The following is a 27,090-nucleotide window of genomic DNA, read 5'->3' on the forward strand; positions in this document are numbered from 1 at the left end:
GATGACATCTGTATATGAATTGGAATCTGTTTGACATCTGAGGAGAAACTTAGGGTGAATATAGTTTGAGTGTTTATGGAAAGAAAATCTTTAAACTATTTATTTATCTGCGTCCATGTTGGTGTACAGGCTGGGTGGCACCTGTTTGTCATGGAGAAGCTTTGAAACTCTGGCCTCGGTTCTCAGCTCCAACTCATCTCGTCTGAGAAAGCTGGACCTGAGCAACTATGGATTAAATGATAATAGACTCGACCAGCTCTGTGTTGGACTGGAAAGTCCACGCTGTGCTCTGGAAACACTCAGGTCAGTGTTCCTCAACCTCTGCAGCCAACTTGGATCAGGAATGGACACATTTGTGTGAAATTCAATCTAACAACGTTTAAAAGCATTTTTATTATATTGATCAACATCTGAATGAGGGTATTCCAGAAAGTACATTTAAATGTACAAAGATTTTTTCATGGTGAGGATTGGTGTGTTTCTCTACAGATAAAAAGATTTAAAGTTAAAATAATTTTAAAAAATTAATCATGGAATTAAAAAGATTAAAAAGTAAAATAAAAACACAAATAAAATGAGTCAAATATATAAAAACAACATTTCAAGTTCAAGACATTATTTGCACATACATATACATACGGTCATACATAAATGGAGTGAAATATCATTGCAACACACCCGGGCATTATGCACAATAAGTAAATGTACGTAATCAACGGAGGCGCTAATTATATTGTTTAATATAACATTATGTAAGATGCTATAATATACTAAATTATATTTTATGTTATAGCATATATATATATATATATATATATATATATATATATAAATGATATATAATATGTTGTGTTACATTCTATCGCCAAGCATATCCTTGCATATTATAATATAACTTAATATAATATATTATATACTATCAACTGTGTTATATTATATTATAGCACATTATATTATTTTATATTATATCATATTATAGCATATTATATATTATATTATTGCATGTTATATTATAGAATATAATAGCATATTTTAGCCTAGTATATGATATTACATTGGGTCCTGTTATTGACATGTGTTTGCAGCTTGTCCGACTGTGGGGTCCACTGTGAAGGCATTGTTTCTCTGGCCAAAGCTCTGAGGTCCAACCCGTCCCATCTGAGAGAGCTGGACCTGGGAAGCAATGATCTGCAGGATTCAGGAGTGAAGCTGCTCTCTGCTGCACTGAGGACTCCACACTGTGCACTGGAAACACTCAGGTCAGTGTTCCTCAGTGTGCAAAGAATATGAGCTAAAGCTTTGAGATCAGGATGCAAGTATCTATGCTCTTAAATGTGGGGAACATATTCACAACATGAAATAGAAGCATTCATGAATATAATTATCATATTGGGGCAGGGCTGTTTCTTGCTACATGCAGACTGTGCGGTAGCGTAGGGCCCCAGAAGCCACCACGGGGCTCCCAAGCTGCCGTTTTTGCATGTTTTATTCCACAGCGCGGGCCGTGTTTGACGAGCTCTTTAGAGCTCAGTTTAAAATCTTGCGGTAAGCAAGCGGAAACAAGACATCCAGATGATTCCTGTGGTGTGTAGAATGTCATGCTAGCTAGCTGGGAAGCAGGAGTAACATAACTCCAAAAATGGCAATTTGTTTGACAAAAGTAAATTGGCTTGACCATTTTCAAACGTGACCCGTGACCTCCCATATCAAGATATCACAATGAAATTGGGCTCATTACAATTGCAAGCGTCTCCCCTTTACGGCCGTGCATGACATCCAGTCCATCAGCTACACAGGGGATGTTGGCCTGGGATCCTAAACATGTTTTCGGCATGCAGTGAAAACAAATCTACAAAGAAATGTACACACTTGACCTTTCTGTATAAAATGACCTATTGTGACCTCTTGGATGATCACAGCCTCATGAAACTCTAGTCCCAGAATCTAGTCACGAGAGCATCCAGGAAGTGTATGGGATGTCCAGCTACATTCAAGATAACTGGGTTTTTCTGAGCCTTTGTCAGAAAATTGTGCTTGTCATCCAGTCGTCAGATACAAATCTCCAATTTTTCAAAGTAATTGCGACTGCATCAACGCATTAAGTTTATTAAAGTTTCTAAAGTGTTGCACGTTGCACTTTAACTTTACTTACTTTTCTACTGAAAGTAATTCTCTACCTCTACTAGTGCTACTTACACCTTTAGAGGCTTTAGCTGTGACTGTGATATACAGTTGGTTAAATACTACTGACGTAATGTACGCATTGATCAATGACATGTAATGTAATATTTTTTTCATTAATTGAAAATAATTGAAATAGAGGACAAAGCACAAGTCAAAAGTTATATTTTTCTGTAATTATATTTTATTATGTTGAGTTCTGATGAATATTAAAAATGAAGGATGTTTGATTTTATTAACAGAAAAAGCACACATTTAATTTAAAATATAGATTAAAGATTGAAGATTCAAGAGGTTTATTCATCGCATACATATACATACTTCCATACATATATGCAGTGAAATGTCAATACAACGCACCCGGTGATTATGCACAATATGTTCTAGACTGAACAAAGTAGCTACCTAATTTCTACTTGACTAACAAACTGATTCCTAAAACGTAATGCAGTAAGTTAATCGAACAGTATAGAATAAAGTAAAATAAAACAACTTGAAAGTAACGCAGAGTGGGGGTACAAAATAGAAATAAAGGGAATAGATTTATGTTTATGGGATAGGCTATTACGTATATACAGCTATGTGCATTAAAGTACATGTGAATAAAGTGAGGTAGTATGTGTAGAGATATACAGTACAGTATACAACAGTACACACAGCAATACAGTACAGTATGCAGTAACCCAGTACAGTGATACAGTATGCAGTACAGTATGCTCCATACAGTACAGTAAGGCAGTGACGACCCCTGGTGAGTTCAGCGTTGACAGTTCTTATGTCTTGATGTAGAAACTCCGTCTCAGTCTCTGTTCTCGCTGTGTGGCTGTGGAGGCTCTTGCTCCACCACAGCAGCTGGAACAGTCCGTTGTTGGGGTGATGAGGATCCTTCATGATGCTGCAGCTCTGCTACTACACCTCCTGGTGTATAAGTCCCGCAGGGAGGGGAGGGTAGTTCCAGTGGTACGTTCAGCTGAATGCACCACCCTCTGCAAGGCCCGCCTGTCCTGAGCAGTACAGTTCCCAAAGCAGGCAGTGATGTTGCCTGTCAGGATGCTCTCCACTGCTCCACAGTAGAAGGACTTGAGGATCCTCACCGAGACCCGGAATTTCCTCAGCTGCCTGAGGTGGTAAAGACGCTGCCTCGCCTTTCTCCCCAAAGTGTCTGTATGTATAGTTGATGTTAAATCCTCCGTGATGTGGACTCCCAGGAACTTGAAGCTGCTCACCCTGTTGACAGAAGTCCCATTAGGCTGGTTAGGCGTTCCGTCTGGTCATGTCCACCTGAGTCCTGAACCTGGCTGGCTGTGCTAGGTGTGGGGCTCACCGTGTGGCCTCCTTCGTGGAGGGCGGTCTCCTGTCATCACATCGGGCTGCGAGGTACCTGCCCTATGATGCTCTCGGTGCGAGGGGCGCTCGTCACTGGGGGGTCGGGCTGTGGGTGGGGGTGCCATCTGCCGCCCTCTGTTCTGTAGTCCGCATGCTCGTCGCCTCGGGGCTGACCAGGGGTCTTATGGGGGCGCAGAGTTGCCTGACATGGCGGAGGCACATGGCAGACGCTCTGGTCCGGGGGGAGGGAGTCTGCGGGGTTGCTCTCCGGCCTGCTGTGCCCCTGGATCGATCCGGTTGCGACTTGCCTATCTCTCCCAGTGCCAGAACTCATACTGAGCACATACACCACATGATAGACTATATGTGGGTGGCGATGCGGTGGGCAGCTGCCATCTGGCCTGTCACACTCCTGCCCAAGCGTGCTTCTCGTCCCTCCCAAAATTGTAATCCCACTCACATTAGCTTAGAACACACTGGCACACCAATCCTACTCCGAACAACCCTCCATCGGACCAGGATCTGCGGGAAAGGAGGGGTGCGAGTGATTCGGGTTCGACTTGCCTGAAGGACTCGCACCCCCAACCCCGCAGTTTTAACTGCGATTACCAACAGCACACATTGAACACTGTGGTTTTTCCGGGGTGGCCGGTCGCTGGCGGGTCGGTGTGGGGGCGTGGTTGGCCGGGGGGTGGCTCCCCCGGCCTGGCTGGAGTCCTGATGGCTTGCGCCTGGTGGCTTGGGATGTGCTGCGACCAGGTGGGGCTGCGGAGAGCGTCGCCGGGTGCCTTCCGGGGCCCCTGGGGGACTGCTTGCTGTTGTGGGTGTGGGTTTGGGTGTGGGGGACGGCTGTTGGCCTTTTGCTTCTGCAGCACGGCTTCTCTGCGGTGGGCGCCCCGGGTGCTGGGGGTGGTGGAGGGCCTGAATATGGGCACATGCTGCTACGTGTATGGGCACTTGGCACTCACGCCGGGTGGGGCGTCTGCTCGGCTCCGGTGGGGCAGGCCACCCCCTTGTGCGGGGCGTGGGTGGGCGTGGGGGTCCTGCTGGCTCGCCCGTGGGGCGGGGGACTGGGCCGGGGTGTCAGTCTGTCGCCATGGGGCCATGATCCGGGCCTGCGGTCCGTGCCTTGAACCCATGGCCCGGGTTCTGTGCCGGCGGTTGCGTCTTGTGCCTGCACCCGGGGGTTGATTGTATGTGTGCGCCCCTGGGGTGCGGGGTCCCCTTGTGCTCCCTGGGACTGGGTCATGCTACTCAGGGCTGGGCGTGCGGCTTGCTCCACAGCCCTCTGCCTTCTCTGGAGGCCCCGGGGTCTTCTGTGGCAGCAGGGCAGGGTTCCCAGGGATTTCCAGCAGCCGAGGGGTGTCCACGGGGCTGTGGAGTTCGGGGGGGCTTCGCGGGCCATTCCGCTGCCTTGAGGCACCGCAACATAATACCCAGCTTCTAAACCAGAACCAATGTGGATAAGTCATGTACACTCACCGGTGAACCTTTTACATATGTGTGACATGCGCACCCTGGAGCCCATGCAAAACCTCAAACCACACACACACACACAAACACACACACACACACACACACCACCACACCTGCTTGGAGTGCACCCCAGCACCCTCCTGGTGGCATCCTTCTCCTTTCCTCCCTCATTTACTGCCATAACTATGACAGGAAGAGGCCACGTGACCAATTACTGTTCCACTTTTCCTGGACTTAATTACATGAGGCCACGTCAGAAGTCCCATTTATCACCAACGGCGCATGTGTCCTGGGTTGTAATCCTCTCCTCAAGTCCATAGTCAGCTCCTTAGTTTTGCTGACGTTCAGGAGGAGGTTGTTGTCCTGGCACCAGAATGACAGGTCAGTCACCTCCTCACGGTTGGCCTTCTCATAGCCATCATTGATCAGGCCACCACCACAATGGTGTCGTCAGCAAACTTGATGATGGTGTTGGAGCTGGACCTTGCCACACAGTCATGTGTGTACAGGGAGTAGAGTAGGGGGCTGAGGACGCAGCCCTGGGGGGGGGATCCTGTGTTCAGAGTGAGGGAGCTGCAGATGTGCCAGGATCCAGGCAAACAGCGGAGTGTTCAGTCCTAGCTCCTGCAGGTTTACAACCAGTCTGGTGGGGAATATGGTGTTGAAAGCTGAACTATAATCGATGAACAACAATCTCACATAGGGCCCCTTCCGGCCATCCAGGTGCGTGAGTGTGGTGTGCAGTACCTGGGAGACCGCGTCATCCTTGGATCTGTTCTGCCTTTACGCAAACTGCAACGGGTCCAAGGTGCGGGGGAGGGAGGCGCAGATGTAATCCCTAATCAGCCTCTGGAAACACTTCATGACCACCGAGGTGAGGGCCACCGGACGGTAGTCATTCAGGCATGCTGAAGAGGCGATCTTCGGGACCACTGATTCAGCCAGGGAGATAGCACCAGGAATAGCTGGTCAGCACAGGTCTTTAGTCCTCATCCAGATATGCCATCTTGGCCCGTAGTTGTCCTGGTGTTCACCCGCATCAGAGCCCTCCTGACGTCGTGCTCAGACACTGAGAGTGGGCGCTCATCCCCAGCGGTGAAAATCCAATTAGCCGGTGAACTAGCGGTGTTGTTGCCAGACTCAAACCGTGCAAAGAAGGAGTTCAGTTTGTTGGCTAGAGAGGCGTTCACACTCGTGGCTGGGGAGGGGCTGCTCTTGTTGTTAGGTACAGTCTGCAGCCCCTGCGACAAGCTTCTGGTGTTCTGTTGCTCCATCTGTAGCTCCACTCTGGCTCTGTATGTTCATTCAGCGTCCTTCACCACCCTCCACAGATTGTACGACACCGCTTTGTAGTTGTCCATGTTTCCGGATACAAGACCTTCGTTGTAAGCGGCCGTGCGAGCATTCAGAGCGCAGCAGATACATTCACCGACCCACGGTTTCTGGTTCAGAAATATCCAAACTATGACCGTGGGAACGATGCTGTCTGCTAACGTAGCTATGAAACACACAGCTAATTCAGTAAACTCTCTGACGTTATTAGAACTTGATTGGAACATGTCCCAGTCTATGTCGGTAAGAGCGTCCTGAAGCGCGGCCTCTGACTGGTCCGACCACTGCTTTATGTCCCCTGTCACCACAGGTTCACGTACGATGCACGGCCTGTTAACAGGAAGTAAAGAGATAGGGGCGTGGTCGGATTTCGCAAAAGCAGGGAGTGAGACGCTCTTGTATCCGTTCTTGTACGGTGTGTAACAATGGTCCAAAGTTCTATCTCCCCTGGTGGCACACGTGATGTGTTGATAGAAATCAGGCAGAACTTTTTCAAGGTTGGCCCTGTTAAAGTCCCCAGCCACCACCACAGCCGCCTCGGAATGTTCATTATGAAGTCTGCATAGTGATAGTGCTGTGGCCGCAAGGGGCGGGGCCACGATCGCCACTCAGATGATGAGATGAGTGTGTGAGAGGAATCACCTCAGCACCGTTCAGGAGACTCACCTCACCGAGCAATTATTAGATATTATCATGAGCTGCTATTAGGCTGAGCTCTATTTCTGTGTGTGTGTGTGTGTGTGTGTGTGTGTGTGTGTGTGTGTGTGTGTGTGTGTGTGTGTGTGTGTGTGTGTGTGTGTGTGTGTGTGTGTGTGTGTGTGTGTGTGTGTGTGTGTGTGTGTGTGTGCGCGCGCGCAGGCTGAGTGCGTGTTATCTATCAGCGAGAAGCTGTAAAGCTCTGGCTTCAGTTCTCACCTCCAAATGCTCCATTCTGAGAGAGCTGGACCTGAGCAACAATGATCTGCAGGATTCAGGAGTCGCGCTGCTCTCTGCTGGACTGAGGGGTCCACACCGTGCACTGGAAACACTCAGGTCAGTGTTCCTCAATGTGCAAAGAAAATAAGCTAAAGCTTTGAGATCACAATATCATTATCATCATCATACAGTAATTCTTATGTGTTTATTGTCAAGAACCACATGGTCTTACATGTAGGGAATATTAGCACTACTCAATATATTGACAATCATAAATATACTTCTGAGAGACAAACCTTAGATTTACATTATCATGATCTTTCTTCTATCGCCGGAATTTTGGTGTCTGGGCTCTACTGGTCATCACTCCCCGCGAGGTGATCAGCAAACATAGTCGCTGAGTGATCTAGATGCAGGGGAGGTGGAGGAAGCAAAGCAATGCAGCAAAGCATGCAGCGAAGCAGGGAGGGAAGGAGTGACTGGCTGCTTCAATAGCCCCGCCCATGAGGGCCTGGACACTGAGCATCTGACAGAACTAGCTCCACAAGCAACACATGTTATCATACAGAGAAGGAACAAGAGGGATCCACCTTCCAGGGTGGAGAGCAAAGGCTGTGGGAGGATACACAGTGGTGCTAGAAAGGTTGTGAGCCATTTAGTATCATCTGAATTTCTGCATGAATTTGACCTAAAGTGTGATTATATTTGCATTAAAGTCCTAAACAGAGAAAACACAAAAATATCATTTATTCATGAGGCAAATTGATCCCACATCAAATTGTCTGAAAAGTATGAACATTGTCGTTCAGTTACCGCTGCGACTCCCTTGAGCAGCGATGGCTACAAGCAAACATTTCCAGTCACTGTTGATCAGTTGATCACTGTGTTTCTAGGTTTGGATGAAGTCAAACAAACAATTATCCCTGAGAATATATCACTAGTAAAGGTACGTGTGTGTGTGTGTGTGTGTGTGCAGGCTGAGTTTGTGTTATCTATCAGAGAGAAGCTGTGAAGCTCTGGCCTCAGTTCTCAGCTCCCACTCCTCCATTCTGAGAGAGCTGGACCTGAGCAACAATGATCTGCAGGATTCAGGAGTGAAGCTGCTCTCTGCTGGACTGGGGAGTCCACACTGTGCTCTGGAAACACTCAGGTCAGTGTTCCTCAACCTCTGAAACCAACTGGGATCAGGAATGGACTTCAAATAATCACACATTTGCATTAAAACTCATGTTAACAACATGCACATTTGAGTATTTTTCGAGCTTATAGAGCTTGTGCGTAATCACCGGGTGTCATGACATTTCACTGCATATAAGTACGACCGTATGTGTATGTATGTGACAAATAATCTCTTGAACTTGAACTTGCAAAAGCATTTTTTATGATATTAATCAAAATCAGAATGAGTGTATTCCAACAAGTAGATTTACATATATATACTGTAGAACTTGTCATGGTGAGGATTGGGTCATAAATGTAATTTACCTCAAAAAGCTTATGAAAAACTACAAAACAGAAATCGTCAAATATATCAAATGTGATTCTATGCACAGGATAAATTAATTGTATGGATATATAGGGTATAAATGATCAATTCAGAAATATAAAAGGAATGAAAATATATGAAAATATAAATGCTTTGTATCTATCAGTATATGATTTAATGTGATATATTATTTCACAGCACATTACATACAGTTACTATGGTAACTGTGCTGGTAGTGACACGTTGTGCTTCATGTTGTGTTTGCAGCTTGTCAGGCTGTCTGCTCACACAGGACGGCTTCACTTCTCTGGCCTCAGCTTTGAGCTCCAACCCGTCCCATTTGAGAGAGCTGGACCTGAGCTACAACCACCCAGGAGAGGCAGGAGTTAGGCTGCTCTCTGCTGGCCTGGAGGAGCCACGCTGGAGACTGGACACTCTCAGGTATGGAGAGACAGGCTGACCTCCCTGACTTCTACAAGGAGTACAACAATTACACTGGTATTCTGGTGCGTAGGGTGATGTCAGAGAGCACATATGACTGATGTGGGACGGAAAATGATTGATTACATATTCCATATCTGGCTGTCTGCGGGCGGCGTGGGGGCGACATCCAGGTGTCCTGTGTGAAGGAAATTCTTCCACAATGATCGGTGAGGTTAATCTGCCCGCTACAAGAAGACAAAACTGAGGATATCCAAGATTATTTATTCTGCAGAATAAAGACAAAGATTCAATACCGCTCCAAAGCAGCGCTCGGATCAATCTGATCTCACAGAAAAAGACAAGAGGCTTTATAGAGAAGAAACAGGGTGTGGTTTGGGTTAGAGGTCTCTGACGACTCTGCCCCCCCCCCCAACTGTCTTCCTGGGTGCCCCCCCCCTAGAATGTAAATAACAGGTACTTGCAAACTTGACCTGGCAGAATGGGGGTTGCATGACAATGCAGTTCCCCCAGGAGTGTCCCTCATCTCTATAGAAGGTATCGGATTCTTTCATATTGGAACTGACATTGTAGGAACATTTCTCTTTAACATAACTAAAAGGGGTTCCTGGGGGGACAGACACAAATGTTGTGTTTCTATGTTTGTTTCACCATGTACATGTTGTTGTTTGTTTCTATGTTTGTTTCATAATGTACATGTTGTTGTTTGTTTCTATGTTTGTTTCATCATGTACATGTTGTTGTTTGTTTCTATGTTTGTTTCATCATGTACATGTTGTTGTTTGTTTCTATGTTTGTTTCATCATGTACATGTTGTTGTTTGTTTCATCATGTACATGTTGTTGTTTGTTTCTATGTTTGTTTTACCATGTACATGTTGTTGTTTGTTTCTATGTTTGTTTCATCATGTACATGTTGTTGTTTGTTTCATCATGTACATGTTGTTGTTTGTTTCTATGTTTGTTTCACCATGTACATGTTGTTTGTTTCTATGTTTGTTTCATAATGTACATGTTGTTGTTTGTTTCTATGTTTGTTTCATCATGTACATGTTGTTGTTTGTTTCTATGTTTGTTTCATCATGTACATGTTGTTGTTTGTTTCTATGTTTGTTTCACCATGTACATGTTGTTGTTTGTTTCTATGTTTGTTTCATCATGTACATGTTGTTGTTTGTTTCTATGTTTGTTTCATCATGTACATGTTGTTGTTTGTTTCATCTTGTTTGTTTCATCATGTACATGTTGTTGTTTGTTTCTATGTTTGTTTCATCATGTACATGTTGTTGTTTCTATGTTTGTTTCATCATGTACATGTTGTTTGTTTCTATGTTTGTTTCATCATGTACATGTTGTCGTTTGTTTCTATGTTTGTTTCACTATGTACATGTTGTTGTTTGTTTCTATGTTTGTTTCATCATGTACATGTTGTTGTTTGTTTCTATGTTTGTTTCATCATGTACATGTTGTTGTTTGTTTCTATGTTTGTTTCATCATGTACATGTTGTTGTTTGTTTCATCTTGTTTGTTTCATCATGTACATGTTGTTGTTTGTTTCTATGTTTGTTTCATCATGTACATGTTGTTGTTTCTATGTTTGTTTCATCATGTACATGTTGTTTGTTTCTATGTTTGTTTCATCATGTACATGTTGTCGTTTGTTTCTATGTTTGTTTCACTATGTACATGTTGTTGTTTGTTTCTATGTTTGTTTCATCATGTACATGTTGTTGTTTGTTTCTATGTTTGTTTCACCATGTACATGTTGTTGTTTGTTTCATCTTGTTTGTTTCATCATGTACATGTTGTTTGTTTGTTTCTATGTTTGTTTCATCATGTACATGTTGTTGTTTGTTTCTATGTTTGTTTCATCATGTACATGTTGTTTGTTTCTATGTTTGTTTCATCATGTACATGTTGTTGTTTGTTTCTATGTTTGTTTCATCATGTACATGTTGTTGTTTGTTTCATCATGTACATGTTGTTTGTTTCTATGTTTGTTTCATCATGTACATATTATTGTTTGTTTCATCATGTACATGTTGTTTGTTTGTTTCTATGTTTGTTTCATCATGTACATGTTGTTGTTTGTTTCTATGTTTGTTTCATCATGTACATGTTGTTGTTTGTTTCTATGTTTGTTTCATCACGTACATGTTGTTTGTTTCTATGTTTGTTTCATCATGTACATGTTGTTTTTTTCTATGTTTGTTTTGCCATGTACATGTTGTTTGGTTCTATGTTTATTTGTCTCACCTGTGGTGATTCTCCCCTCTTGGAGTAGTGATTACTTGTTTAAAGACCAAAACATGGTCAGAGCGTTCTCCAAAGAGGGGGATTGGTGCTGGTTCTGTGTCTCAGGAAGCTGTGCTCTTATCATCCCGCAGGTCTTCCACAGGACAGAGTTGTTGCAGCAGTTCTTCATGATGAAACAATAAATAAAGAATTGCATTGCAGGTTGAGATGCTGAACTCCACTTGCAGACTAACTCTGTCAAAAATGCAATGACATACAAATAATGTGTTGTATGCTCAGCATGCTGCCAGCACAGGTTATAAAAAAGGAAAATGATGGATTGTGTCCCTGATTGTGTCCACCACCATGTGTCCCTGATCAAAGAGACCTTTCTGCTCTGGCTTGGTTTTCTCCCAGGGTGGAGCACGGTGGAGCGTGGACGCTGAAACCAGGTGTGAGGAAGTGTAAGTGTCTGTTTAGTTTGATTCAACACAACTGTTTGAGTCAGTGTTTCCCAACCTTTTTCCTGCTACGCCTACGACACGTATCACTGTGCTTGTTGTTATTATGGCATAGAAATAGTTCTCACTTTGAGTGAGAAGCGTGTGCTGATGAACACAGAGCTGCTCTTCTGGTTGAAACTCAAGAATTAGTCTGAATTTGCAATTTTGATTTTGCAAATCAAGAGCTGATTGCCATTCTTTGTTTTGGAGTGGAATAAGAAACATTCAGCGCACGCCTGGCGAGCTCTAATATGCACCAGTGAGTGAGACAGTGATTTAGATGGAAAGCCCATCCACACAGCAGATGATGGTGGACATCACATGTCTTTATCAACCTGCTCATGAATAGACAGTCTGTCTGTTGAGGAATCCACAGTAAATGAACCAAACAGGGATGTTAGATTATAAACTGTTGCTGTTCTGTGTCTTGTTCTCCATCAGATGGTGTTGAACTCACCCTGGACCCAAACACAGCACACAGACAACTCTCTCTGTCTGATAACAGGAAGGTGACGTGGGTTGGAGAGGAGCAGCCATATCCTGATCACCCAGAGAGATTTGACTCCAGGGAACAGGTGTTGTGTAGAGAAGGTCTGACTGGACGCTGCTACTGGGAGCTGGAGTGTGATGGAAAAGTTACTATGGGAGTGACTTATAGAGGAATCAGAAGGAAAGGAAGTGAAAGGGCCTGTTGGTTTGGAGAAAACTCCTGGTGTCTGTTATGTTCTGACAGGCGTCGTCCATACAATATCATTCAAGGTGCCCACATCATGGAAGTATTTGCCAGTCACCGAGCAACGTATCCGGACTGGTCTACTGGAATGCAACTCAATCCAATGTACGTTCTCCGTCGGTCCCCTGGCGCTGACAGAGTAGGAATGTATCTGGACTGGTCTGCTGGAACTCTGTCCTTCTACTCAGTTTCCTCTAACAAACTGAGCCTCATCCATGCCATCAGCACCACATTCACTGAACCTCTCCACCCTGGATTTGCTGTGGAGGTCCATCTAGATAGGCAGAATTTAGACAATTCCTCAGTGTCCTTGTGTTGAGGTGCAGTTGTCTGTGATGATCTGTATTTCTGGGTTTTTCTTGGTATTGATGTCACAGGTTTTATGGACATCCATGGTAACTTGTGAAAATGCATTTATTAACTTTTGATCATATTAAAAAACACATTAAACTAGTGTCTTTCAATGCAGTTTCATATATATATATATATATATATATAATCATAAATTTTTTTTTTTGAGGGTCATTTCCCTTCAAGATTCAAGAGGTTTATATGTCACATACATAGACATACTTTCTTTCATATAGTGAGCAGTGAAATGTCTTTGCAACGCACCTGGAGATGATGCACAATAGTTACAAAACCACACATAATAGCTAACCTAATTCCTACCTACCTAACCTACTGAAACTAACTGATTCCTAAAATGTAATGCATTTAGTGAATAGAATAATGTAAATGAAATAAAAATAAAAAAGGACTCAAAGATATTACAAAGTGAGGGCACAAAATAGAAGGATATAGTTATGCATATGCGATATACCATTTTAATATACAGATATGTGCAGTAAAGTGCATGTGAATAAAGTGAGTATGGAGATATACAATACAGTACACAACAGTAGGGCAAAACAATACAGTAAGACCGAACAGAACAGCAATAGTGAGTTGACTCAGTGATTTTTTTTTTGAGGACCCCTTGTGGGTTCAGCATTGACTGTTCTTATGGCTTGCGGGAAGAAACTCCACCTCAGTCTTTCTGGCCTCGCTGTGTGACTGCGGAGGCTCTTGCTCGACCGCAGCAGCTTGAACAGTCCAGTGTTGGGGTGGTGAGGATCCTTCATGATCCTGCGGGCTCGGCTACTAAAAACTCATGGTGTGTAAGTCCTGCAGGGAGAGCAGGGTGGTTCCAGCCGTACGTTCAGCGAAAACGCAATACCCTCTGCAGGGCACGCCTGTCCTGAGCAGTACTGTTCCCAAACCAGGCAGTGGTGCTGCCTGTCAGGATGCTGTCCACCGCTCCAGAGTAGGACTTTAGGATTGTTACCGGGACCCGGAATTTCTTTACCCTGTCGACAGAAGTCCCATTAATCACCTACGGCACGTGCGTCCTCGGTTGTAATCCCCTCCTCGAGTCCACAATCAGCTCCTTAGTTCAGCTGACGTTCTGGAGGAGGCTGTTGCAGGTCAGCAATCTCCTCACGGTAGGCCTCATCGTCGTCAATGATCAGGCCCACCACCACTGTGTCGTCAGCACACTGATGATGGTCTCGGAGCTGGACCTGGCCACACAGTCAGTGTGTACAGGGAGTACAGTAGGGGGGTGAGGATGCGGGGGATCCTGTGTTCAGGCTGAAGGAGCTGGACATGTGCCTCCCCACCCTAATCACCTGGAACGGGGCTGAGAGGAAGTCGAGTATTCAGGCACACAGTGGAATAATCAGTACTAGCTCCGGCAGCTCCACAGCCAGTCTGGTGGGACTATGGTATTGAACGCTGAACAACAGTCGATGAACAGCAATCTCACATAGGCCCCCTCCCGGCCATCCAGGTGCATGAGCGTGGTTTGCAATACCTGGGAGACCGCATCGTCCGTGGATCTGTTTGCTGTGCGAACTGCTGCGGATCCAAGGTGCAGGGGAGGCGCGGTGGTGCGGCGCAGTGCATCGCACTGCTCCCTCACAGCAAGAAGGTCCTGGGTTCAATTCCCACCTGGGGCGCCGTTGGCACCGTGCTCTGGCAGGTTATCCCCCAAATAGGAGCCCCTCTGTGTGGAGTTTGCATGTTCTCCCCGTGCTCTCATGTCAGTAAGGACCCCCACCAAAAACATGCACACATCATCATCCGACCAGCAATGGACACTCATCACCAGGTCCCCAGGCACATCCACATATGCTGCCCACTGCTCCTGGCTGTGGCCCCAGAGGAAGGACAAGCCAGGATGAGTTAAAGGCAGAGGCCTCATTTCACCAGCCACCATCCAAAGTGTGTGTGTGCATGTGTTGCTGTGTGACAAATAAAGATTGTTCTTCTTCTAATCCCCAGTGGTGTAATTCAAAGCTTGCGGTGTTGTTGCCAGACTCAAACCATGCAAAAAGGGACTTCAGTTTGTTGGTGTTGGTTCATTTGGTGTCCCATTGCTCCATCTGTCAAGCCACTCTGTCCCGATACATCCGTTTAGCGTCCAAACACTTAATATTCTGCTGATTTACATCATACACATTTGTGCCTTTCCTGCCTCAATTCATGGTGGAAATGTCTTTATTCATGTAAAGGAAAACAAAAAATTCTGAATACAATGGAATATAATGCAGTAAGACTGTCAGGGGTTCTGTGCTGCTTCCAAATGTTTATTCCCCTGTAGATGAACTTTTCTCATTACATATGATCGCTGCTGAGTCTACACTCACACACACACACACACACACACACAGGCAGGATTTACTCTCCCGTGCTCTTTTGTTTGGGGAAGTAGGCTGCCTGGTTGATGCACAGATAACAGTGCAAGGGGTGACTCCAGGAAAGGTGTTCTAACTGTTCATTGAATTCATTGAGGACGCAGCGACCAGCTCCATTCTGATGATTCTGCTGCGGGACGGATGGATGCCGCTTCTCTCCTTATACATTATTTTGGTATTCATTTTCAAAAAGTACTTTGGATGATGAAGTTTAATTCATTTCCTTTGGAGATTTGCACTTTTTTCCAGCAAGGTTTAAGATAAATGTTGGAATTGTGTAGCCTCGTTTTGCACGACACGCTGTCAACAAAGTTTATGAAAGGAAAACTCAACCGTTGTCCCTCAAATTAAGACACGAGGCCACGGAGCCCATTAGATATGATTCTGTCTCTGGAAGCATCTGGGAAGAGTTTTATTGGATATTTCCAACTCGTTAAAATCTTACTCAGTGGTGAGAAATAAGCTTTGAACCAAACAACATCATGTGCATGGAAAAACCAACAGAAACATCAGACGACAACATGTATCCACAGATCAGAGTCAATCAAGTGGACAGGCGGGAATGGAACCCAGGACCTTCTTACTGTGAGGCAGCAGTGCCACCGTTTCTACTGCACATGTTTATTTCAAACAGGAGGTAAGAGTTGGTGGTGCAGGTGTGTGTGTGTGTGTGTGTGTGTGTGTGTGTGTGTAACTGTACATCCAGCAAAAGGACTGGATCCTTTTGCTGGATGAAGTCTTACACACACTGTAAATATTTTGTGATCTTTCTTGTTCCAATGTTAAACCAGCAGCATTCTTTCAAACACACTCTCAAAATCCCGCTTCACAATTTAGATTTTATTTCTACTTTGTCTTACTTTCTCTCTTGTTTGCTATTTGTTCTGGTGTGTGCTGCCGCCGCTCGACAACTTCCCTCCGGGGACGAACAAACAACCAGGACTGAGACGTACGGTGGAAATAAACTCTATATTCATTCATAAAACAAAAACTCACATTTTGTATCAAAGGAGCTTCACAACAAAAAGTGGAAGAAGCAAACGCTGTGAAACGTAGAACAAGAACATCTCACGAGGAAGGGATTCACGAAAGCCTTCAGGTACACATTTCCAACCTCCTGTAATAAGGTATAAACTCCTTCTGGGGCGTGTGAAACATATATAAGGGATACGGTTTGACCATCCCATCATCGTTACTTACCCAGTGCGGCAACAGCAAAAAAGATGGAAATGACATTTTCAATTGAATTCAAGTCATGGACTCTCTCGTACAGCATTGCATCTGAATTTGTTTTGAGTGAAAGCAGAACTAGATGTTTGTTCAGATCATCCCATGTGATCGGTGCTGGAGCAACGTCCCAGAACAACAACATGTACATGTGTTGTATGATGAACGACTGTCCTCCACGCAGAGCCCTGCGAGGCTCCACTGGTGGACAAACCCATTCACTGCAGTGATTGGAACGCGAAGCACAACAAAACATGAATCCTGCGGCTGGGTGAAAAAATAAACAAAACACAATTGAATAGAATTAAAAATTATAAAAATAAAAACAAAACACATCACTTTAGGACGTAAATGGCTTTGACTTCTACCGCAACCTTAACGCTTCATTCGTGTTTGGGATTCGGTTGATTTGATTTGGAATGAGTGTTGCTCGGCCTGGATGGAGACTGACGTGTCGGCCGGACATTTAAGGACGACGTCCTCTTTTCACCACAGATGATACGATTTTAAACATCTGAATGGCCTTCATTCACTAGTTATCTATCCTACATTCATTTGACTCAACGGGCGGCATCGCACTCCAGATATAAAGTAGATCTTGTTTATTATGATACATAGTACTGTTGGTGGAGCTGGATAAACTCCCGTTTAGATTTGGTGGAAGTGACGTCACACGGGCGGGGCGCCGTGTGTTGGATGTTGAAGTGACGACTCAGCGTCTTATCCTTCCTTGGACTCTGATGTAAAAGAAAAAGAAAAATGTTTCATGTATCAGGAAAAAACAAAGGAAACAACGACAGTGACAAGGCGATAACTTGCTGTGTCAACTACAAATCTGTCTTGACATTGTATTGTGAAGCAGCGTTTTCCTTTGGCGTGGAGGTTAATTCTTGGGGCCAAACACTCCTTCCAGCTGGGCCTGGAAAGAGAAGCAGAGAAAAGGTGCAAGATGAGAACTCAATTCTAAAATGATAATGATTAGAATAAGCCCTGCTTTAAAGGCGCAGTGTGTAGAATGTAGGGGCATCTAGGGCTGAGGTTGCAGATCGGCATCAACTGGAATATTCTACAAAATATTCCATCAATTGTACCCGCTGAACCTTTAAGCGCCATTTGTATCTTAGGTTCATCTTTCTGGTGCAAGGGTCGTTTCAGAAGTTATTCCCTAGGACCCAATATTTAGTTTTTGGAAAACATTACATTACATTACATTGATCAGACGCTTTTATCCAAAGCGACTTACAATTCTTCAAACACCGACGGACGCAGCCATCAGGAGCAATTAGGGGTTAAGTGTCTTGCTCAAGGACACTACAGCATGCTAGCAGGAGGAGCCTGGGATCCAACCAGCAACCTTTAGATTACTAGACTAACGGTTGCTGGTTCGAAAACAAACGCCGCTCACCTTGAGCTGCTGGTTGGTTCTCTTCAGGAACTGGATCTCGTCCACGTGCCTCTTCTCGTCCACCTGCCGCCGCTCCGCCTCCCTCTTCTCGATGGTCTCGCATTTGGACTTCAGCTCGCTCAGCTGCTTCTCCAGCTCCCACTTCTCGTCCTCCAGCTCGGAAACGGACGGAAGGACAGAGGAACACTCCCGGGGAGCATTATTATGATTATTATTATCATCATTCTTTCTTTATTATTTTTGTATTGGTATCATTATTTTCATTATTCATTATTATCATTGTTATTATCATTTTTATTATTATTATTATTATTATTATTATTATTATTATTATTATTATTATTATTATTATTATTATTATTATTATTAATAATAATAATAATAATAATAATAATAAAAATATTATTGTTATTATTATTAATAATAATAATAACAATAATATTTTTATTATTATTATTATTATCATTATTATCATTACTATACACTAGTACTATACACTGTATACACTGTATATACGATACTATATACATTATATAATATAATGTTGTAATATAATATAATGTTGTAATATAATATAATGTTAGTTTATCAAACACAGGATAAGATGTAAATTCCTTGTGCAAGCACATACCTAAGAGTGTCGTGATGAATGGTAGAACGTCTTAATGTCATCTTGTCGTCTTGGTGATATTGGTTATAATATAATATAATGTTGTAATATAATATAATGTTATAATATAATATAATGTTGTAATATAATATAATGTTGTAATATAATATAATGTTATAATATAATGTTGTAATATAATATAATGTTATAATATAATGTTGTAATATAATATAATGTTGTAATATAATATAATGTTATAATATAATATAATATGTTATAATATAATGTTGTAATATAATATAATGTTATAATATAATATAATGTTAGTTTATCAAACACAGGATAAGATGTAAATTCCTTGTGCAAGCACATACCTAAGAGTGTCGTGATGAATGGTAGAACGTCTTAATGTCATCTTGTCGTCTTGGTGATATTGGTTATAATATAATATAATGTTGTAATATAATATAATGTTATAATATAATATAATGTTGTAATATAATATAATGTTATAATATAATGTTGTAATATAATATAATGTTATAATATAATGTTGTAATATAATATAATGTTATAATATAATGTTGTAATATAATATAATGTTGTAATATAATATAATATGTTATAATATAATGTTGTAATATAATATAATGTTATCATATAATGTTATAATATAATGTGATAATATAATGTTGTAATAAAATATAATGTTGTAATATAATATAATGTTATCATATAATGTTGTAATATAATATAATGTTGTAATATAATATAATGTTGTAATATAATATAATGTTGTAATATAATATAATATGTTATAATATAATGTTGTAATAAAATATAATGTTGTAATATAATATAATGTTATAATATAATGTTGTAATATAATATAATGTTGTAATAAAATATAATGTTGTAATATAATATAATGTTATAATATAATGTTGTAATAAAATATAATATGTTATAATATAATGTTGTAATAAAATATAATGTTGTAATATAATATAATGTTATAATATAATGTTGTTATATAATAATGAATGATTGACAGGCATATGGGCTTCACTTTAAAAGGCACCAGCTGATCTCCTGCTGAGACTCAGAGTGAGGGGGGTGTTTGGGGAACCCACACTTTCGTTGATCGCTTTAAGTTTGATTTCGTTTATTTGTTTTGATCGCTGTATTATGAGTTCAAGGCACCGTTTAGTTAAGTTTCCTTATGTTGATTTAATAAACACCCTTCAACGCATTCGTTGGATTCAGCGCATCAACATTTGTTTGTTTAGAAGCGCGTCGGACAATAGGCCACTTATCATCGCCTCTCAGCGGCTTATTATAATGTTATATGATGTTGTATAATGTTATATAATGTTGTAATATAATATAATGTTATAATATAATGTTGTAATATAATATAATGTTATAATATAATGTTGTAATATAATATAATGTTTGAATATATTGTTGTAATATAATATAATGTTATAATATAATGTTGTAATATAATATAATGTTATAATATAATGTTGTAATATAATATAATGTTATAATATAATGTTGTAATATAATATAATGTTACAATATAATGTTGTAATATAATATAATGTTATAATATAATGTTGTAATATAATATAATGTTATAATATAATGTTATAATATAATGTTGTAATATAATATAATGTTATAATATAATGTTATAATATAATGTTGTAATATAATATAATGTTATAATATAATGTTGTAATATAATATAATGTTATAATATAATGTTGTAATATAATATAATGTTATAATATAATGTTGTAATATAATATAATGTTTTAATATAATGTTGTAATATAATATAATGTTATAATATAATGTTGTAATATAATATAATGTTATAATATAATGTTGTAATATAATATAATGTTATAATATAATGTTGTAATATAATATAATGTTATAATATAATGTAATATAATATAATGTTATAATATAATGTTGTAATATAATATAATGTTGTAATATAATATAATGTTATAATATAATGTTGTAATATAATATAATGTTATAATATAATGTAATATAATATAATGTTATAATATAATGTTGTAATATAATATAATGTTGTAATGTAATATAATGTTGTAATATAATATAATGTTGTACTATAATATAATGTTTTAATATAATGTTGTAATATAATATGTTGTAATATAATATAATGTTATAATATAATGTTGTAATATAATATAATGTTATAATATAATGTTGTAATATAATATAATGTTATAATATAATGTTATAATATAATGTTGTAATATAATATAATGTTTTAATATAATGTTGTAATATAATATAATGTTATAATATAATGTTGTAATATAATATAAGGTTATAATATAATGTTGTAATATAATATAATGTTATAATATAATGTTGTAATATAATATAACGTTTTAATATAATGTTGTAATATAATATAATGTTATAATATAATGTTGTAATATAATATAATGTTATAATATAATGTTGTAATATAATATAATGTTATAATATAATGTAATATAATATAATGTTATAATATAATGTTGTAATATAATATAATGTTGTAATATAATATAATGTTATAATATAATGTTGTAATATAATATAATGTTGTAATGTAATATAATGTTGTAATATAATATAATGTTATACTATAATATAATGTTTTAATATAATGTTGTAATATAATATGTTGTAATATAATATAATGTTATAATATAATGTTGTAATAAAATATAATGTTATAATATAATGTTGTAATATAATATAATGTTGTAATGTAATATAATGTTGTAATATAATATAATGTTGTAATATAATATAATGTTTTAATATAATGTTGTAATATAATATGTTGTAATATAATATAATGTTATAATATAATGTTGTAATATAATATAATGTTATAATATAATGTTGTAATATAAAATAATGTTATAATATAATGTTGTAATATAATATAATGTTGTAATATAATATGTTGTAATATAATATAATGTTATAATATAATGTTGTAATATAATATAATGTTGTAATATAATATGTTGTAATATAATATAATTTTATAATATAATGTTGTAATATAATATAATGTTATAATATAATGGTATAATATAATGTTGTAATATAATATAATGTTTTAATATAATGTTGTAATATAATATAATGTTATAATATAATGTTGTAATATAATATAAGGTTATAATATAATGTTGTAATATAATATAATGTTATAATATAATGTTGTAATATAATATAACGTTTTAATATAATGTTGTAATATAATATAATGTTATAATATAATGTTGTAATATAATATAATGTTATAATATAATGTTGTAATATAATATAATGTTATAATATAATGTAATATAATATAATGTTATAATATAATGTTGTAATATAATATAATGTTGTAATATAATATAATGTTATAATATAATGTTGTAATATAATATAATGTTGTAATGTAATATAATGTTGTAATATAATATAATGTTGTACTATAATATAATGTTTTAATATAATGTTGTAATATAATATGTTGTAATATAATATAATGTTATAATATAATGTTGTAATAAAATATAATGTTATAATATAATGTTGTAATATAATATAATGTTGTAATGTAATATAATGTTGTAATATAATATAATGTTGTAATATAATATAATGTTTTAATATAATGTTGTAATATAATATGTTGTAATATAATATAATGTTATAATATAATGTTGTAATATAATATAATGTTATAATATAATGTTGTAATATAAAATAATGTTATAATATAATGTTGTAATATAATATAATGTTGTAATATAATATGTTGTAATATAATATAATGTTATAATATAATGTTGTAATATAATATAATGTTGTAATATAATATGTTGTAATATAATATAATTTTATAATATAATGTTGTAATATAATATAATGTTGTAATATAATATGTTGTAATATAATATAATGTTATAATATAATGTTGTAATATAATATAATGTTATAATATAATGTTGTAATATAATATAATGTTGTAATATAATATGTTGTAATATAATATAATGTTGTAATATAATATGTTGTAATATAATATAATGTTATAATATAATGTTGTAATATAATATAATGTTGTAATATAATATGTTGTAATATAATATAATTTTATAATATAATGTTGTAATATAATATAATGTTATAATATAATGTTATAATATAATGTTGTAATATAATATAATGTTTTAATATAATGTTGTAATATAATATAATGTTATAATATAATGTTGTAATATAATATAAGGTTATAATATAATGTTGTAATATAATATAATGTTATAATATAATGTTGTAATATAATATAACGTTTTAATATAATGTTGTAATATAATATAATGTTATAATATAATGTTGTAATATAATATAATGTTATAATATAATGTTGTAATATAAAATAATGTTATAATATAATGTAATATAATATAATGTTATAATATAATGTTGTAATATAATATAATGTTGTAATATAATATAATGTTATAATATAATGTTGTAATATAATATAATGTTATAATATAATGGTATAATATAATGTTGTAATATAATATAATGTTTTAATATAATGTTGTAATATAATATAATGTTATAATATAATGTTGTAATATAATATAAGGTTATAATATAATGTTGTAATATAATATAATGTTATAATATAATGTTGTAATATAATATAACGTTTTAATATAATGTTGTAATATAATATAATGTTATAATATAATGTTGTAATATAATATAATGTTATAATATAATGTTGTAATATAATATAATGTTATAATATAATGTAATATAATATAATGTTATAATATAATGTTGTAATATAATATAATGTTGTAATATAATATAATGTTATAATATAATGTTGTAATATAATATAATGTTGTAATGTAATATAATGTTGTAATATAATATAATGTTGTACTATAATATAATGTTTTAATATAATGTTGTAATATAATATGTTGTAATATAATATAATGTTATAATATAATGTTGTAATAAAATATAATGTTATAATATAATGTTGTAATATAATATAATGTTGTAATGTAATATAATGTTGTAATATAATATAATGTTGTAATATAATATAATGTTTTAATATAATGTTGTAATATAATATGTTGTAATATAATATAATGTTATAATATAATGTTGTAATATAATATAATGTTATAATATAATGTTGTAATATAAAATAATGTTATAATATAATGTTGTAATATAATATAATGTTGTAATATAATATGTTGTAATATAATATAATGTTATAATATAATGTTGTAATATAATATAATGTTGTAATATAATATGTTGTAATATAATATAATTTTATAATATAATGTTGTAATATAATATAATGTTGTAATATAATATGTTGTAATATAATATAATGTTATAATATAATGTTGTAATATAATATAATGTTATAATATAATGTTGTAATATAATATAATGTTGTAATATAATATGTTGTAATATAATATAATGTTGTAATATAATATGTTGTAATATAATATAATGTTATAATATAATGTTGTAATATAATATAATGTTGTAATATAATATGTTGTAATATAATATAATTTTATAATATAATGTTGTAATATAATATAATGTTATAATATAATGTTATAATATAATGTTGTAATATAATATAATGTTTTAATATAATGTTGTAATATAATATAATGTTATAATATAATGTTGTAATATAATATAAGGTTATAATATAATGTTGTAATATAATATAATGTTATAATATAATGTTGTAATATAATATAACGTTTTAATATAATGTTGTAATATAATATAATGTTATAATATAATGTTGTAATATAATATAATGTTATAATATAATGTTGTAATATAATATAATGTTATAATATAATGTAATATAATATAATGTTATAATATAATGTTGTAATATAATATAATGTTGTAATATAATATAATGTTATAATATAATGTTGTAATATAATATAATGTTGTAATGTAATATAATGTTGTAATATAATATAATGTTGTACTATAATATAATGTTTTAATATAATGTTGTAATATAATATGTTGTAATATAATATAATGTTATAATATAATGTTGTAATAAAATATAATGTTATAATATAATGTTGTAATATAATATAATGTTGTAATGTAATATAATGTTGTAATATAATATAATGTTGTAATATAATATAATGTTTTAATATAATGTTGTAATATAATATGTTGTAATATAATATAATGTTATAATATAATGTTGTAATATAATATAATGTTATAATATAATGTTGTAATATAATATGTTGTAATGTAATATAATGTTGTAATATAATATAATGTTGTAATATAATATAATGTTATAATATAATGTTGTAATATAATATAATGTTATAATATAATGTTGTAATATAATATAATGTTATAATATAATATAATGTAATATAATATAATGTTGTAATATAATATAATGTTATAATATAATGTAATATAATATAATGTTGTAATATATGTTGTAATATAATATAATGTTATAATATAATATGTTGTAATATAATATAATGTTATAATATAATGTTGTAATATAATATAATGTTGTAATATAATATGTTGTAATATAATATAATGTTATAATATAATGTTGTAATATAATATAATGTTATAATATAATGTTGTAATATAATATAATGTTGTAATATAATATGTTGTAATATAATATAATGTTGTAATATAATATAATGTTGTAATATAATATAATGTTGTAATATAATATAATGTTATAATATAATGTTGTAATATAATATAATGTTGTAATATAATATAATATGTTAATGTGCTTCTTCGCTCCAAAGCGCCGCAGCCCAAGTCAGAATGAAATCTCAGAGCGTTGAGTGTCGACTGTTCCCGGGTTGAAAGTGAAAAGGAGAGATGACAAAAAGGAGGCCGTTTCATATATGTATTTGAAGCACTCATCTTGTGAAATGTTTATTTAAAGTTTCTAAATGGAATGGGATAATAGCTTGTTCAAAATAATACCATTTGTTCACATTTTAATCTATTGTCATTTGTTTTCAACCCTGTTAGTTTGCCTACGACACATTTCTTATTTGTTCTTTGTGTCGTACCAGTTTAGGAGACGTCATTCCACTACAATTTGAAGCAAATATTGTAAATCCTACTGCCAACACCTTTATCTTTCAGCAAATAACGGCGGAGTCATCTTGATACTTCTACTGATACTACTGATCGGACGTCATGCAGTTTAATACTGAGTAGAACATTGAATGGAGGACATTTAGCTTCCATACCATGTTGTTCCTTATGTGTAAATCCATCTTTCTGCTTCCCTTTGAGCTTCATTTCGATAGTTTTTATATATGACCACATTTTTCACTTTATTCGTTGGGTCATTTATATTTTTATTTATTTATAATGTTTTTCTGGGTTATATTTGATCAGCAGGTTTAGTGTATATTGTCATATTTTAGTGTACAGTTAACCGTTAGCTGTCGTTGTATATTTGCGAATGTTTCTATATATTGCCATTTTTATATTTTGATTCCATTGCATTATTATTATTATTATTATTATTATTATGGTTATTATTATTATTATTATTATTATTATTATTATCATTATTATTATGGTTATTATTATTATTATCATCACTGTTGTTATTGTTATCATTATTGTTATTATAATTGTTGTTATTATTATTGTTGTTGTTATCATTATTGTTATTATAATTGTTGTTATTATTATTATGGTTATTATTATTATCACTGTTATTATTGTTATCATTATTGTTGTTATAATTGTTGTTGTTGTTGTTATTATTATTATGATTATTATTATTATCTTTGCATATTTCTCATGTGAGGTATCCATCGGATATAGCGCCTCCTCCTCACCTAAGCACTGCGAGTAGAGCTCCCTGCGGACGGGGCAGATTCCCGTCACACTGGCCTGTCTCTGCTGCAGCAGCAGGTCCAGCTCCTCCTGCAGGTGGACCACGTCCATCCTGGTGGACGGGGCGCTGGACACCTGCTGCACCCACAGCTGGGTGCCATCCACCCATTCCCTGGAAGAGCAGCAACTTATTCGCTTCAATGATAATTGGTTATGAGGATAAATGGACAGATAGACATTGTATTGATCCTTGGAGGGAATTTCAGGGACACAGCAGCTCATAAAAAATTGGGAAGAAGAAGAATAAGAAGAAGAAGAAGAAGATGATAATAAGAATACAAGGGGGAAAAAAAGAGTACGTCAGTACGTCATAAACCTGGGAATTGCATGAAAATCTGTGAAATACACAGTCAAGGATGAACTTGATGGTAGAAAACAATGGAATGTCCAGTAAACAATAACAATGAAACTAACCATGA

General features: G+C 35.5%; 2 protein-coding genes across 2 annotated transcripts in view; one reads left to right on the top strand and one right to left on the bottom strand.

Moving 5' to 3' along the window:
• LOC307247630 (NACHT, LRR and PYD domains-containing protein 12-like) overlaps positions 1-12,946 on the top strand; it is a gene marked incomplete at both ends in the record, with an annotated part of 45,352 nt that extends 32,406 nt beyond the window's left edge. The window contains 8 exon segments of the mRNA XM_080024668.1: positions 130-303; positions 1,086-1,259; positions 3,493-3,581; positions 7,197-7,347; positions 8,207-8,380; positions 8,984-9,134; positions 11,776-11,845; positions 12,336-12,946. Coding sequence (XP_079880794.1) covers positions 130-303; positions 1,086-1,259; positions 3,493-3,581; positions 7,197-7,347; positions 8,207-8,380; positions 8,984-9,134; positions 11,776-11,845; positions 12,336-12,946 — 1,594 coding nt within the window.
• A 4,529-nt stretch (positions 12,947-17,475) lies between these two features.
• On the bottom strand, positions 17,476-26,783 carry LOC307247631 (axonemal dynein light intermediate polypeptide 1-like; the record flags this gene model as incomplete). The annotated part of the gene is made up of 4 exons (XM_080024669.1): positions 17,476-17,511; positions 17,998-18,153; positions 19,689-19,699; positions 26,614-26,783. Coding segments are annotated over 4 exons (373 nt in total), but the record flags the coding sequence as incomplete, so codon positions are not given.
• Between the last annotated feature and the right edge of the window lie 307 nt (positions 26,784-27,090).

The sequence above is a fragment of the Zeus faber genome (genome assembly GCF_960531495.2).
Source record: "Zeus faber genome assembly, contig: SCAFFOLD_68, whole genome shotgun sequence".
Taxonomy (NCBI): domain Eukaryota; kingdom Metazoa; phylum Chordata; class Actinopteri; order Zeiformes; family Zeidae; genus Zeus; species Zeus faber.